The sequence below is a fragment of the Protopterus annectens genome, chromosome 17.part0, assembly GCF_019279795.1.
Source record: "Protopterus annectens isolate FY-2018-M chromosome 17.part0, PAN1.0, whole genome shotgun sequence".
NCBI classification, from domain to species: domain Eukaryota; kingdom Metazoa; phylum Chordata; order Ceratodontiformes; family Protopteridae; genus Protopterus; species Protopterus annectens.
This window is the reverse complement of record NC_056751.1, coordinates 370239088-370256048: the sequence shown is the minus strand read 5'-3', so window position 1 is coordinate 370256048 and position 16961 is coordinate 370239088. Positions and strand designations below refer to the sequence as shown.

Below are 16961 nucleotides of genomic sequence, written 5' to 3'. Positions count from 1 at the left end.
GTTACCTTCAATATTTTCTGGCAGTCCAAAAATCCTAATGTTATTAGCCTAGATCTATTTTCCAGGTCATCCAGCTTTGTTTGTAAATGTGTATTTTGTTTCAGCAGAAACTCAATGTTGATTTCCTCTTCTTGTATTCTATTTTCCATGTCATTCACAGCTTCTTCTATGCCTGTCATCTGGATCTTCTGTTGTTGCAGGTCCATATGTAACAAGTCTATTTGTTTTGTAGTTTTTCTATGAAAGTGTCTATTTTAGTATCCATTTTATCCATCTTAGCAGTAAGTTGCTGGACTATAATTATCAGAGACTGAAGTTCTTTCTTGATGCTGGAGTCTTGAGAATTTGTCTTACTGGAACTCATTTCAGACTGATAAACTGACAGGAAAATTTCCAAAGTAATTTCTGACAGGAATATTATTAAGATTTCCTTTCTTTTTTAGATATAGTTCAAGAACTATATAAAACAAACATATTTAGAAAGAAAATTACTTCAAAAATTAATTTTTTAAGTAATTAATTCCTGTCAATGTAATGAAATTGGTGGAGCTGAAGAAATCTGCTGCTATCCTGTGTTCATCCTTGGCCACGCCCCCCATGCATTCTTACATCTTGACAGCTCTCTACAAAATGGCAGTCTGGCTCGCACATGCTCAGTATTTAGTCACATGTGCAAGTCCATGGAAAGCTTCTTAAAGGTATACATGCATACTGATCTACATCCTCCCTCATTAGTGAATTGCCCACAATAAAATGACATCTGAAAAAGACATGCAATTATACAGACACTGAGAAATAAACACAATGTTCATGTCCAAGTTGCCGTGCATCTAGAGCATGGTGTGGAAATGTGATCTGATCTAGTGATACAACAATTAGGACTGGGTCTAGCAGAAGGGGCAGTCATTGGTGAACAAACTGTTTCAGGAGTTTTTGGAATCTTCTCAGGAACAGGGATATTTACTGGAATGTCCTCTGGAACTGGAACACTGGATGACTCACTCTGAGATCTAAAGTCTTTTTCACAGGCAAGATGCTGCAATACAGGCTCGGACACCAGTACTAAATGTTTCCAATTCCATCTAAATTCCACTCCTTGTGATTCCACAATGTACAATCTCAGCTCTAGACATGCACTTATTCACGACTTTAAGCCGATCAAAACCTTTGGAAGTCTGCATCCTCACAATCTCCCCTTCTCGTAATGGATTTAGTAGTTGGCTGGACTTACCATAGTAAGACTTCTGGGACAAACTCCTTTTCATGAGTGGAGTTCTCGCTGCTTTGTTGTTCTTAGCACAGGGAACCAACAGATTGCTACCGATTGGTAATGTGGTTCTGGTTTGTCTCGACAAAAGCTTTTGTGCATGTCAACCAAGATATTTATCATGAGGAATATTTCTGAGATTTAGAAGATTCAGAAAAACATCACTATTGTCTCATTTCAATGTTCCTAATAACTGTTTCGTACTTTGAACTGCTTGTTCTGCCAAACCATTTGATTGTGGGTACTTAGGGCTACTTGTAACATGAATAAAGTCCCAGTTTTCAACAAATCTCTTGAACTGCTGGCTTGTAAACTGTGTATCATTGTCAGAAATAACTTTGTGTGGACTACTATGGACTGCAAAATGACACTTCAACTTAGTAATGACAGTACTGGACACTAGATTAAGAACTAGGTGAATCTCGAGCCAATTTGAATAAGAGACTACTAACCAAGTAACGTTGACCATTCCATTACAAAATGTATCTACTGTCGACCAAGCTAATTCAGGAATCTGGTTTAGCTGAAGTGGTTCCTTCTGTTGATGTGACTTACAACTATTTTATACAGAACAAGATGAAAGTACTCTCTCAATATCCTTTGACATAGAAGGCCAACATACTAGACCTCTCGCTCTTCTTTTAGTAGAATCAGTTCCTGGGTGGCCACAGTGCAAAATGGTAATATCCCCTTATTGTAAGGACTTTGGAACAATCACTTTTAGACCTTTCATGATGATACCATAGTCAAACAAAATCTCATCTCTGTAAGGAAAATATGGTTGCAAGTCATGAGGTAAACAAAATTGCTTTGACGGCCATTGAGCTTCTGAAGTATTGGATCTGAGGTTGTGTGACTTCTAAGTTCATCAAGAGGTATGGAAAAAAAATTTCTCACTTCCATGACTTCAAAAATCAAGCTGCTCATTTTCATGCTGGTCAGTGGTATTTTTGGGTGATCTAGACAAACTATCAGCAAGATAAAGAAGTTTGCCTTTTGTGTAGACAAAAATTGAAATGATACTTTTGCAATTTCAACATCATGCGTTGCAATCTGGCTGGAGCTGTATGCATAGGCTTTTTCAAAATAGTGACTAGGGGTTGGTGATCTGTTTTGATTCAAATATGCAAACACAGCTACCAAGAGTTCTTTCTCTATTTGCACATACTGCATCTTGGTTTGGGTTACAGTTCTGGAAGCATAGGATACTGGTCTATCCTCTTGAAGAATGTCTGCACCAAGACCACATTTTGAAGCATGACAAGAAAGAGTTACTGGTTTGTGAACATCATAGTATCTGAGAGTTGGTGGATTGGCAATTCTCTGTTTCAGGACATCAAATGCTCTTTGATGTTGTTCTAACCAGGACCAGGATATATCTTTGCATGTCAACTCTGAGCGTAGCTGAAAGTTGTCTCAAGTCTGGAATGAACTTGCCTAGGTAGTTAACCATGTCAAGAAAACATTGTAGGGCTTGAACATTGTCTGGAGCTGGCATCTCAAGAATAGCTGTCTGGTTGGAAGGATCTGGTTGTAAGCCTGAAATGGTAAACAAATGACCAACATAAGTAACTTCTTGTAGCCTGAACTTGCACTTCTGAGGATTCAGCTTAAGATTCACTTCATATGCTCTTTACAGAACTTTCTTGAGGTTTCTGTCACGCTCAGCTTCACCATTACCTCCTACTAGAATATCATTAACTATAACAGCACACGTATATCCAGAAAAAAAATGTTCTTTGGCACACTGGAAGACTTCACTGGCAGAATTTATACAAATGTCATTCTCAAAAATCTGTACCTGTCAAAAGGAGTACTGTAAGTGGTTAGCAATAGAGATTTTTGGTCAAGCAAAATTTGCCAAAATTAACTCTGCATCCAAAACAGAAAAAAAACAGAGGCATTTGGCATAAGAGCAGTGGCTTCTTCAACTGCACGCATTGGATGATGAGGTCTTTTCAGAGCTTTGTTCAAATCTCTTGGCTCAATACATATTCTGATATCATCTGAGCTTTTCTTATGAGCTACTACCATAGAAAATACCTATTCTCTTGGTTCATCAACTGGACAAATCACATCTTGCTGCACCATTTTATCTAGCTCAGCTTTGACTCTGTCCTGCAAAGCTACTGGAACTTTTCAGGCTGGTCTGGCAACTGAGCTGACTTCGGGGTCTAACTTCATGGAGTACATAACTGGGAATTTGCCTAGTTTGTCTTTGAAAAGATCAGCATAGGTAGAGAAAATAGACTGGGCAAAATTAGAACAGTGGTCTTTCAAGCTTACATGGTGCACTTCCTTATTAAATGATAGTAGTCCCATTTTCAAACGGTCTCTGAGGCCTAATAATGACTGTATGTGCCTTTTAACTATGTAAAATTGCAAGTCATAGCTGTTCCCAGCAAAGTAACATGAAAGCACTACTGAACCTTTGGTCTGAATTTCTTCATCACAATAAGCAAAAAGCTTCACACACTGACAAATCAAGCTTCTCACCAGCACATACTCTAGCAAATGTTTCTGCTGACATAACATTGCATTTTGAACCTGTGTCAACTTTGAGCTGTATGGGTCTCCCATTTATCCAAACAGTACAAAATATTTCATTCTTTGCCCATAAATCTACTGCACTGACTGTTTCATTAAGCACAGACACACCATCAACATTAAAAGTATGGTCACAGCCTTTTAACTGATCAATTTGTTTCTTTGGATGTTCTCTTTTAATAAAAGAATGAACCTTATTTGATTTACAAAATCTTTGGAAATGATTATACTTTTTAAATCTGCGGCATTGTTGACAAAAAGCTAAGCATTTTTCTCTTTTAGACACATGATTACCACCACAATTTTGGCAGTTGACTATGAGGATATGTGAGGGAACATGCTTTGAGTTTGCTGACTCACCCCTGCACACAGGCTGTTTTGTTTAGAAAGAAGGTAAGTGTGTGTGTGTGTGTGTGTGTGTGTGTGTGTGTGTGTGTGTGTGTATACATGAAAAATGGTTTCCTACTGAATTTACAAAGACCAGCATCTCGAATGCCTGTAACTGCAAAAGGGGGATTTTGAAACTGGTGGTTTGTACATGAAACTGTGCTCCTTGCCTTCTTTTTTTTTTTCAAAACAGGTTTATTGTTTTAACATATAAGAGAAATATCATAACAATTTTATACAAGTAATTAAAAATAGGTATTATTATAATATTCAACAAAACAACTAAAGTATTTACAAAGACATCCACTACAATCAGATCAATTAATTAAACTAAAATACCGTGCTATTGAAATTAGAATTTTTTTAACAAATTTTGTAAATTATCCCATACAATATAATATGATGTTTTTCTAGTTGTTCTCATTCTAATTGTGCTTATTTCCATATGGCACATTATATTCATAACATTTTTAAATTCATTGAACGAAGGAGGTGTATCTGAAATCCAAATGCTCCTTGCCTTCTGAATATACATATAAACATACTCTGAGATTGCTGTACCTCAGGGAAAGGGGTAAAAATCCCTATTTGAAAATGTTAACTTTTACAATTGCAGTAGAGTTTCATTCGCAATTCCATTCTTCATGGTTTTATACAGTTCCAGTGGTCAGTGGAAAACAAGTAGTCTCACTCCACTAAGAAATGGAGCATCTACCACATGGATTTGATTGTGTTTTTGTGCAGTATAATTGATACTCTGCAGTATATAAGTTGGTCAGGGTTAATTATAACCTAGATATGAGATTTGAAGCAATGGCAGGCTTCTGTTACAACTGTTCCACATTTTCCCCTCAGGATGTGTGTGTATTAAATGTATTTGTTTCTCCTTTTCTTGTTTGTTTATCTCTAGTGCAACTTAATATGTTTTAGAAAAAAGAACTCTTTGCATCACTTAAATTTCTGATTTGGACTTGTTATGTTCTGTATCAGCCAACTGATTTAGGATGCCCTAGCATGAGACTTTCAATATCTTTGTTTTTAATTTAGACTACTTTCTCTTCCCACTTATGGTGGCTTTTCTTTGCAAGAGAATCTCAGGCTACCTGCAGGCTCCAGCTAATTTCTCGGTGTATTTATCTGTTCCTAATAAAGTTTCAGTGAAAGGGGTGCTTATTCTTTTAGGTCTACACCCATTGAATTGGTAGTATTTATTTAACAAGCACATGATTGCACACCATTGTTGTCATCTCTAGACAGGAACACTAGTAAGAGCTGCAATCTGAGCACAACCTAGTAGCAGTGTGATGTCATCATATGGACCACTTCTGCAGTAGTCATAAACCTACAAAGTTTTGTACCTTTCCACCTTCAGATGCCAAGCCATTTTTGGCTGTTTCTTACCAAAGTGCAGTTTGTGTCTTGCATTTAAAGCATCATCAGTCCAGCAGTTTGACTTGTTTTTCCAGAGGTGGCAAATAAGTGCCCCATTTTGAAAACTGTTTTTTTTTTCTTTTCTTACTGTGGTACTTGTACTATTTTAGTTGTGGGTTAGGGTTAGATGTCTTGCATGTGTTTAAGGTATGGTCACCCTGCAAAAGATTAACCAGTATTTTCATAGAAGACAAGTATCCCACAAAGACATCTATTATGATTGTATTTTTGTTTGGGTCCCGTTCACAACATTGCCTCCTGGGAGATCTATGATAATTTTAGCAAACACCCTTGTAGCAATGAGAGCAAGCTTTCCACTGTTATTTAGAAAAGAAAAGCCTGCATGTATGACTGTCTTACCAGGACATCCTCAGAAATATGGTGTAAATGGTAAGTACCATACTACATAACTTTCTATTCTCTGGATTTTCTATTTCAGATTGGGGAAAAAAAAGACTCTAAATATGTGTTTTGAAATGTTAATTATTTAATTTACATTTGTTTGCTGACCTGCCAATGCAGAAACTGTGAATTTCTTGTCATAGCACCTACCAAAGTGACCACAATGCAGGAAAATATAAGTTATTCCTGTTCAAAAACACACTTCAGAAGACTTTTGCATTTGACCTAGAGATGCAGCAGCTTGTGAATTACCCAATTCCCTTCTCTTTTGTTTTGGATTCCTGAGTGTGTCCTCCTTTGTATAAGATGCCTAGTGACCATGAACATGTTGTCAGTTTCTCAGTTATTCACTATTGTAATATTACCAGCTTACATTTTTTTTAATGCAACATAGGCAATTAATTATTCAAGGGCTGTAGGGACTGAATTTGTAGATGAAACACTGAAATGAAAAGCTGTTTGCCAGTAGCAACCTCTTCATTAGTTATAAATTTTTTTAATGTAGAATTATTCGGATGAATTTTACTTCTGCAGAGATCGTGCTTATTGACTGATACTCGTGGATTGTAATGACAGAAGTTAGAGTGGCCTTTTATGGTTAAAATGTTCTGAAATGGGCAGTTTTGTCATTACTGGGTCATGCATTTTGTTTCATTGCTTACTGGAAAAATGTTCAAAACTACAAATTTAAAACACAATAACAAGTGGTATTTTATTATACAAGGAATATAATTTAATACAAGTAGGAAGGTGAATCAAAGAGCACATGCATGCATGGTCTTAAAAATGTGTTCAAGGAGCTTATATTTTGAAAACAGCCAAAAGTAAACTTAATTCTCCACTGGCCAGATGCATTTTATTTGAATGTGGGTTTTATTCAGTGAATGTGAGTTTCAATGGCAGAGAAGTTTACTGCTCACGCTGTCCATTTTCATTGTGAGACTGTACTGTTTACCAAATGGCTACTGGTGTTTGTGAATTTTATTTCAACATTTAATCATCGTAGAAGTTAATAACTAACAGTATACACACTGACAGGTTTGAACAGTGTTCATGGTAACTGGGGAGAAATAGCCAAGTAATGGAACACTGCAATGGCTGTGGAGAGGGCTGCTGCATGAGGGGCTGCTTGGGGGGGGCAATCTATTACCCTGCCTAGGGGTCCATTTGACCATGATCCGGCTCTGCTAATAAAGTATGAGAATAGTTTACATGGCCCCTTTAAATCCCAAAAAAACACTCAAGTGGTTGCGGCATCTATTACTTTAAGGAGGACCAAGAGTGCTTCACATGCACAGATGCCGATGCGAGTAGTGGGTTGTGAAAATTTACCATTTTCAAAAGTACATTTACAGGGAATTAAGAGTTTCAGTGCATTTTCAAGAGATTATGAGTTTCAGTTAATTTTCATGGAACTGTGAGCTTCAGAGGAAGAAAGTTTACTGCTGTTCATGCTAAGTCTGTTTTCAATGTGCAGCTGTTTTGTTTATTAAATGGCACACTGTGGTGTAGAATTTGAGAGCAGTGTTAGTAGCATAATTGCCTTTAGTGTAGAAGGCTGTGGATTCTACTCCCACACCATGTAGATGTAGTGCTGATATTGCAGTACCTATATGATTGCCGATTATTTGGTGCATTATAAGTGTGCCCTTCTTTGTATGAGATGCTTAGTAACTATGAACTTGTTGCTGATTTTAGTCATTTCCTATTGCAATATTATCAATTTACCAACTTCTTTTAATGTAATACAGGCAATTCATTCGTAAGGGCAATAGGCATTGAATTTGTAGATAAAACATTGAGGTGTAAAGTTGCAAGTAGCAACCTCTTCATTAGTTACAGATTTCTATAATGTGGAAATAGTCAGATGATTTTACTTCTGCAGAGATTGTGTATTGAATGATATTGCTGGATTGTAATGATAGAAGTCTGAGTGGCCTTTTATGGTTGGAATTTTCTGAAATGAGTAGTTTTGTCATTTTTGGTTTATACATTTTGTTTCATTGCTTATTAAAAGAATGTTTAAAACTACACATTTAAAACATATTCTACCAAGTGTTGCTATATTATACAATGAATATAATTTAATACAATCAGGAAGGTGAATCAAAGAACAAATACATGTATGCATTGCCCTAAAAGTGTGTGCAAGGAGTCTGTTTTGAAAACAGCCCAAAGGTAAACTTAATCCTCCACTGGCCATATGCATTTTCTTTGAATGTGGGTTTTCATGTGTTTCAATGGCAGAGAACTTTACTGTGCAGGATTGTGAGACTGTATTGTTTAGCAAATAGTTATCTGTGTTTGTGATACTCTAGCTTAAGCTGTTGTACACAGGGAGGAGAGAGGTTGCTCTTCTACTTTCACTGAGCTGTAAGGCTCGCTTGCCTACCCCAAAGTAAATTAAACTGTTTAGATTAACTTCAGCAACCCTTTAAAACAACACACATGGGCTTCTATTTTCTGAGGACATGACTTTTATAGTAAAATATGTGTGAAGGAGCAACAGGTAAAGCAGGTTTATTAAATGAAAATTCTACCATCTTTCACTTGCAGTTTAACTACATTACAAAATATCTTTTCTTCCTATGTATTTAAATGAAGAAAATAACTACAGTGGCTTTCTTGGGGAGTGACCTACCTGTGGGTGTGGATTATAGTGGTGTTTCATGATTATGGTGTGGGTGGGACTTAAGGGGCACCGGAGTATTACTTAGCCTAGGGCGCCATTTCAGTTGAGGTCAGCTCTGTCCCTGTGCTTCACCAAGACTGTGCATGCTCTGTAATTTGCTAGAAAGCTACTGGGCTTAGCAGGGAGTGTTAAAGCATTCATAGCTGCTGCCATGTGCTTGGGCCTGTTTCCTTTAACCACATGCTGCATACTATCAACATTAGCACTAAAAGATACTGGGAACATGCATTTCTCATTTATAAGCATATTTGTGTGCTTTTCTGTGAGCTCATATCTGACAAATCTCAATTGCTTTATTCAAAGTAAAATCATTGTCACAAAGCAAAATCTTTCTCACAGCATCATCTTTAATACCACACACAAGTCTGTCTTTAATCAACTTATCCCTTAAATCATCAAATCTGCATGCTTTAGCCTTGTTTCACAAGCCAGTTATATACGCTGCAAAAGTTTCATCAGGGTTTTGATCCTTTGTGTACAATAAGTGCCTTTCCATTGCAGTATTCATCTTGGGGGTTTCACATTTCTCTAAATTTACATTTTAAGCATTTGGGGGTCTTCCTTTGATTCAGCCGGTACCACTATATGATGATTTTCACCCTCTCCTGCAAACACAGCTGGTGCATACACAAATGAACACTGTCTTTCTATGGCTTCTGAACAACCTAAAATAAGCAGAATAAATGCTACTGTACTTGCATCTTTATCAGAAAATGCAGCTTGTATGAAAATATTGTACTCTTGCTCAAATACTCTCCAATTCTCTGCAATAGTATTATCAAATACAAGAGTAGCTGGTCTGCTAAAGCCTTCTGCCATGCCAGCAAAGTATGCTTAAGCACACTGCAAATGTGGCCCTTGTAGTTATGCATGAACATGCACACAGACCAGGTACTTGTAATAATATTCAAACGCACAATAAACTCTTCAGAATACTGTACTTTGCGAAATATGCTTTGAAATGGATGTAGTTTGTGAAATAACTGCACTGTAATACTATACAAACTTGCACTCTGTATACTTTGGAAATCTCGAATAGCTTTAATTAATGCAAAAAAGTAACACACAGCAAAAACTGCAATTGATATGATCTACACCTCTCAAATGTCCAGATTTTCACAGAACGTCCAGATTTTTGCCTCATATTTTGGGTCTGTACCAGATAAAATTTGTGGTTTTCTGATGAATCACTGGCAAGTGAATTTACTAAATAATGACAAACATTTGAATTTCAAACATCACATCCTTCAGAAAATGCATGGTAATACAAAGCCTTTTATTCTGGCAACTTTGTAAGTTTGTAAGAGAAATAGTTAAAAACTGTCCCTATTTTGGGCCTTTGTAACCCCCTTATTTTTGGATTTGCCCAGATTTCTTGTGCTAAGATGTTGAGAGGTATGCCTCGGTCTCAGATAATGTGTGCTAAGAACACATCACAACATCACTGTATATACAGTATGGGTGGGCAACTGGTTACTCAGTAGAATATGCCAGGTAAAAACAGCCAATGTACTATCGGAAAAATGTCTGGAATTACTAGATTTGTAAGCTTTTCTTATTTGGGCTGTTTTTGTCTTTATTCCTGAAGATAAATAAAATATGGGTTGCAAAGTGCGCTGATAATTCGAAAGCTGGTGTTGTGACCAACTTAAAGGAACAGAAAGACCTCCAAAGTTTTGCATGACATTATGTGGTTATTTGCATGTCTTTGAAGCATCCCTCCACTCATCATCACTCATTATACTATTTTTCATAAGACAGCATGCTGTTTGCTTCAGAAATTCACTTTAATCATGAACTTTAGAAAAGTCAAGTACATCACAAAGCATTTTTACAGAGTCTTTACTGCACAGAACCCATTCATGTTTCTCACTTTTCACTAATTCAAAATAAGTAGGGACAGGAACAGGTGTGAAATCCTGAATCTCTTATGTCCAGAGAAAGGGAGACACCACTAGGTGAATATTACAGACAGGAAGTAGAAAAAACAGGTGTCTACTCTTGTTGTGTCATTTACTGAATAGGTTAGTGACTTATTTTTGTGATAAAAAGTTAAGGTGTAGAGCAACATATACCTGCAGTCCCTCTCTATCTTTTGGGAAGATAGGATAGCTTTCTGCACTGCAAATCTAATTTACTGGATATTCTGTTGTTTCATTTTGCTATTTCCTGCTCACAAACTCTGGTTCTACACAGACTTAAAAGGGCTGTACTTCCTGTTTTTGCATCATCACACTTGTCAAGTTGATGATGTAAAGTTGAATCTTTCCTACACTTTCTGTAATAGTAGGCTGGGTCTCTTCACACTTTTTGTAAATAAATAAATACCGTATAAATGCTACATATGGGCTGAATGAAGTATGTCCATTTATTAATGTAAAGGTTTTGCATTAGCATGCATCCTCTGAGCAAAATGAATTACAAAGTATGAAACTGTAATATCTAGTCTTACTGTCCAACTTTACTAAAAATCAAAAGTTTTATGAGGGATGAACAGGGTAACATATTTGCAGGAGTGTTCTGCAAAAGATTATGAAAAAGTGAAATGTAAGAGTCACTGACATTAGGCAAAATCAGATACAGTTCAGAGATGTGGACTTTGCGCTACACATGATGTGCTTGTGTGACAGTGAAACAAAAACAGGCTTCAAATTTGTTTTCATGTAAAAGGAACTCCGAATGCATGGAAGCTTGAAGACTGGATTAACCAACAATGTGTAACTAACCTTAAAACTGAAAATTGGACAAAAAATACAAGTAAAACTTTCCCAATCTGAAAATCTTCTCACTGTATGCCTTTCTCCCTCTTGCTAACTAGGTAATAGACTCTGCCGACCCCAGGGTACCAGATTTCTGATGGGCCAGGTAGGACAAAAAAAGGGTCTTTCACACTAAGTGAAGACCAAAAAAAAAAAAAAGTCTTTGATGTGGAACATCACAGTTCCGCATTAAACACAAGTAGCTCCGTAGCTCGTATGACGGTATGCGAGCCAATCAAAAAATCGCACAGCAGACCCTCTTCTGTTCAATGCAGAACATCAGGCAGTTCAGCATTAAACAGAAGTAGCTCCGTTTTGCGATTTTTTTGATTGGCTCATATACCGGCATAAGGGCAATCAAAAAAAACAAAGCGGTGGCTGTTTCACCGGGATTTTAACCGGCAGTGCAGGACTCGGGATGGGGCTGCTGATCCCGGGACAGTCCTGCTCAAATAGGGACATCTGGCAACCCTGGCTGACCCCAACATTATGTCAGAGCATCAGCAAAGAAGGAGAACTTTCTGCAGAGTAATCAGTTAGCATTTGCATGTTATGACTAAGGAGGGCCTTTTCTGGAAGAGGTCTTCCTTAAAAGAAAAGTGAGAATATAAATTTAAATGACAGAAAGACAGACAAGATATAATTACTAAATAGCAAAGCTACATTTAGTAAGAGTAGACACAATGGCAGCTTCATGGCTACTTAATATGCTTTTGTGGGGCATCAGAATTGTTTTTTACTGAGTGATTCCTGTCCATTAATATCCTGTAGGAGAATATTTGTTCTCCATTAGAGTATCACTGTACATTTTGCCCATTAAATAATGCACAGTATACCAGAAAGCTATCCATACCCTGTATTCTCCTGTTGAGGAACCTTTGAGGGTGTTCCAACTGTTGCACGCACCTGGTTAGGTACATGCCAAAGATGGCATTGTACTCCAAGATGGACCTGATAAGGGGCCAAGTAGAGTGGTACCATTATTTCCTGGGATTTGAATGCTATACCCTTGCTTATGAGTTGGGTGACATAGAATGATTTTCTTATCATCTTGCTTACATGTTGGTTGAACACCAGATTACTGTCTGCATATTTCCCAAATCTCTAACTATTGAGTCAACTCTTAGGGGTGTTTGCATATTTTCTCAGATCCCTATCTACTGGGTCAACTCTAAGGGGCGTTTTATCGATGAAGTAATTAACTTGGGTGGATGATTTCCCAAAGGGCACTATAATGCATTTCTTTACACTGAGTTTTAATTCATGGCTTTTGCACCAGTCATTTGTTTGTGTTAGACTCACTTGCAGGATGCTGGTATCATGATGGGAATCTATGATAGCTCCAAATTTACAGTTATCTGTGAACTTGGTGAGCAAGATGCCTTTGACATTAGCATTGACATCCGAGAAGTAGATACCAAACAGGAACAGGCCCAACATGTAGCCCTGGGGGTGCGCTGCTGGAGATCAGTCTCTTGGTGGAAGGGGTCTCCCTGAGTTGACTTCCTGGGTACTATCTGTGAGCCAGCTAGCAATAGAGTGAGTTATGTAGGAAGTTATGCCTACTTCTGAAGGTATGTCAATAATACCTGAGTGGGGTATTGTGCAGAACACCTTGGCCAGGTCAAGGTAGGCAGGTTGCACAATTTGCCCCTCATCCATAGCTTTAGTGACTTCTTGAAGAAGTCTACCAGGTTAAGTAGCCAAGAACTCCCCCTAACAATGCCAAATTGGATGGTTCCAGTGTCTGCAGTTTGCCAATGTCCTTGTTGATCATTTCCATGATAATTCATTCAATGGTTTTTAATATTAGACTTGTCAGACTAATGTATCTGTAGTTCCTGGGTTCAGCTGAAGGTCCACCATTATAAACAGGGATGACCATTGTGGTCCTCATTCACGTGGCATGTAATCTGTTTTGAGGCTATAGTTGAAGAGTGCCTCAAGTGGTCTGGTTAGGTCAAGTTTTAGGATATTTAGGAGACAAATGGTGATATTGCTCAGGCCCACTGAAGTAGTGTTTTTGTCCTTAGTCAGCACCTCTAGGATCTGCTCCCTGTGACAGTTGGGGGTGGTATGCCAAAAGGGATTTCACAGGAAGTAGTTGGGGGAGTGAGGGCTGAAGTTAGAGTTAAATTTATCACCTAGTAGATTTGCTATGTCATCCTGGTCAGTGAAAGTTGTGCCATTTACCACCAGTTCTACACAATGGTGAGTATTACCTTTAAGGTTACTGACATAGCAGAAGAAGGTCTTGTGATTGTCCTTAGCGTGAGAGGCTTTACTGACCTTATAATTAGCCTTGTTGGTGTTTATTAGATCTGTTAGTTTCTTGTTTAATTGAATCAGAGAGCCCTTGTCTCTATGAGATTTGTTCTTTCTGATTTTGGTCATGACTTTTTTCTTTTGTTATATGGCCTGTTAAGGTAAGGATTCCACCAGTGTAGTTTGTTTATGGTGCTAGATATGAGTTTACATCTGTTACTTACGGCAGGCTCATTGCAGTCATTTACATGTTTGCACAGAGTTTCTGTAAATAATTCTTCATAAGTAGCTGTGTTCTCATGGTTTGGGGGAGCCATGAATTTTGACAAACTGTCTTTTATTAGGTTGTAGTTTACTTTAGAGTAGGTCTTAGCTGTTATGGGTTAGTTGGGTTTTCCACATTGATTTTTATTTTAAGAGAGACAGCTTTGTGGTCTGACTTCACCAATGAGGACATGTCACAGGGAGAGGGGTGCAACACTCTCCCATGTTGATGAGTGCTAGGTCCACTATGTTTGATCTTCTGTTTGGAGATTGCACTATCTGATCCAAGGTGATTGAGTTGATAAAGTCCAGGAAACATTATGCTTGTGAGTTAGAGGCAGTGTACATTTCCCAGTCTAGAGAGAGGTAGTTACAGTCTCCCGTGAATAGGGTATTTGGTTGGATGGTGAGCTGTTCTAGTAGGTCTAGGTAAGAGTTGGAAGCTCCGTGGGTCATAAAGGGTGACCTTTAGCTGGGCAGGATATGGTACAGAAGCTTGACTATGGAAACTTGGATGTGGATGAACTCCAGGGCATTGTCCTATTTATCTAGCCTAGAGTTGTGTTTGCTGCTAATGTAGATTGAGACACCACCACTTTTAGTTCTGGTCTGTGCTGCTGTTAGTCTAAATGTGAGGAAGGTACTGTAGCCTTCCACTACTGGAGCACCTTCTGCAACTTTAAGTCTCAGTAACAGTACGGATGTCTATATTCTCCAAAGTGAAGACAGCTTGTAGGATGTGGAGTTTCTTGTTTAAGTTTCTAGCATTGAGAAGCAACACCTTAAGATGGCTTTGAGTTTTTTTTTTTTTTGGCTATGTTGGTAACCTTTTCATTTTGACATTGCCTAAAAAAGGTATTGGGAATGGATAATGTTTTAGCCAATATCTGAAAGCCCAGAGGGTTCACACTGTAGTATAGTGACAGGGCTTTGAGTCAGTTAATGTAGGTCATGTTGTTTAGACTCTTATTTTTTTAGTAAGGTATCTCTGTGGGTATTTCATTTGTTGTACCTGCCTGGACAGATACATGCCAAAGGGGGCATTATATTCAATGATTTGCCTAATGAGGGCTGAGCAAAGGGGAGCAATGACATCCCAAGATTTAGACAAAATCCCTTTGTTATAAGCTATGCAAAATAGAAGGACTTTATATAACAATGAACACGTTAGTCAAAAGTGAGTTATATATATGTATGCATTCTTTTTCTGTGGACATGTCTTACAGAACTAGAGTTTCATGCACACTATTAGCACTGCAGGAAAAGCACATGTACATATGAATGCTCATGCCACTTCTGATAATTAATATTAAAAACATACACCATGTAATTTCTATTTAAGTCACATAACTAGTCACTGGGCTTACCCAGTTAAGAATAAATACATACATTAATACATACATACACAACCAACATGTAAATGAACAATTATTATTTCTAAGAAAAATGTTACTACTGTTATAAGTGAGAAACTTATTCTCGGCTAAGAAGCATATAAATATTGCATAATAGTTATAAAACCTTCTGCTCTGTGCTTTAAGCAATTTAATATCAAGCAAAGAATAATACAGAAAATCAACAATTCTTTGAATTTTGAAGATATGTGCAAAAAAAATTGCATCTGATCCTACCAGAAAATTGGAGGTCCATTTTGAGCTTACAGTATAAATAAATTTGCCATCCTAAAATTACTGCTGTCACTATAAAAAGAAGTATTGCAGCTGCCAGGAAACCAAATTTGAGCTCATTGGATATCGGCCAGTGCAAAAACTGATAAACAATCCAAAACTCTCCATTTGCCATCTTCCTTCCTAGAAAAAAAGAAATGTAGGTTAAAATGATGCACAGTCGTGAATCCTTAGTTATTTTTACAAATCATTTTCCAGATTTTATCATCTTTTTCTTTGTTTTTGACTCACTCTAGTTTATTTTCTGGTTTATCTGTTGCCAGAGTTTGACAAATACAAGAAGTTATAATGTCATATAAAATTAAATAATTATATGTTTCATACCATGCCTGCTGTTATTATTGGTCATCATTCTGCAGTGCGTTATTCTCCTCAGTGGTAAAGCCTATCTGCCCATGCAACCAAACCCAGTTTTGTCGTGGAGTTCCTTTCGACACCTATATGGTTGGGTATGTTGGTAAAGAGGCAGCCAAGGGTTATGTGAAGGGTATGTTAGTTGGAGATTCATTTACTTACTGTCAACCTGTGTCAATCAAAGACATAGGGGCCAAACCAGAGGTGAATTACTCAGTTAAGAATATATTTCCCATTCAATGATCAAGGCTTCATTTGAATAGGGTCAGGGATGAACTCTGCTTCACGTAGATCAGGAACTTATTCCACAGAAAGAATCCTTTGAGACACAAATTGGTCTCATCAGCATATTCTATTTATGTCACAGACAAAGTTCATGTCCTTGCATCTTGTGTTTTTGTGCTGTTTGTTTTGAAGATGTGCAAGAGGTCTGTCAGAGATGGATCTGAGAATTCCTTATATGCTAGGCATAGATCGACTCTCATTAGCCTGTAGGAAACTAAGTTTAGAGATAGGGTCTTAAGACGATCACTGTAGGGCAGAGTACTTATACTCTGAATTCTTCTGGTGAGGAGCCTTTGAGGGCATTCCAACTGTTGCAAGTGCCTAACTAGGTACATACCAAAGGGGACACTGTAGTCAAAGATGGGTCTGATAAGGGCTGGGTAGACTGCTACTATATTTCTTTGCACCTGGATGTCATACCCTTGCTTATCAATTGGGTGACATAAAATGGATTTCTTTTTTTTTTTTTGGCTATATGTTGGTTGAAGGACAGATTACTGTCTATATATATTCCCATTTCCCTAACTCTCAGGTCAACTCTTAAGGGTGTTTTATTGATGAAGTAATAAGCATGGTTGGATGATTTCTGAAAGGGCACATTAACGCATTTCTTCACATTG

General features: G+C 37.6%; 1 protein-coding gene across 2 annotated transcripts in view; it reads right to left on the bottom strand.

Annotated features, from left to right (window-relative positions):
• LOC122791846 (synaptotagmin-A-like) overlaps positions 1 to 16961 on the bottom strand; it is a 511438-nt gene that overhangs the window by 156148 nt on the left and 338329 nt on the right. For both annotated transcript variants that reach the window (XM_044059816.1, XM_044059817.1), the window contains one exon: positions 15646 to 15825. In XM_044059816.1, the coding sequence (XP_043915751.1) occupies positions 15646 to 15817 (172 nt within the window). In that variant the 5' untranslated portion in view covers positions 15818 to 15825. The remainder of the gene's footprint in view (positions 1 to 15645; positions 15826 to 16961) is intronic.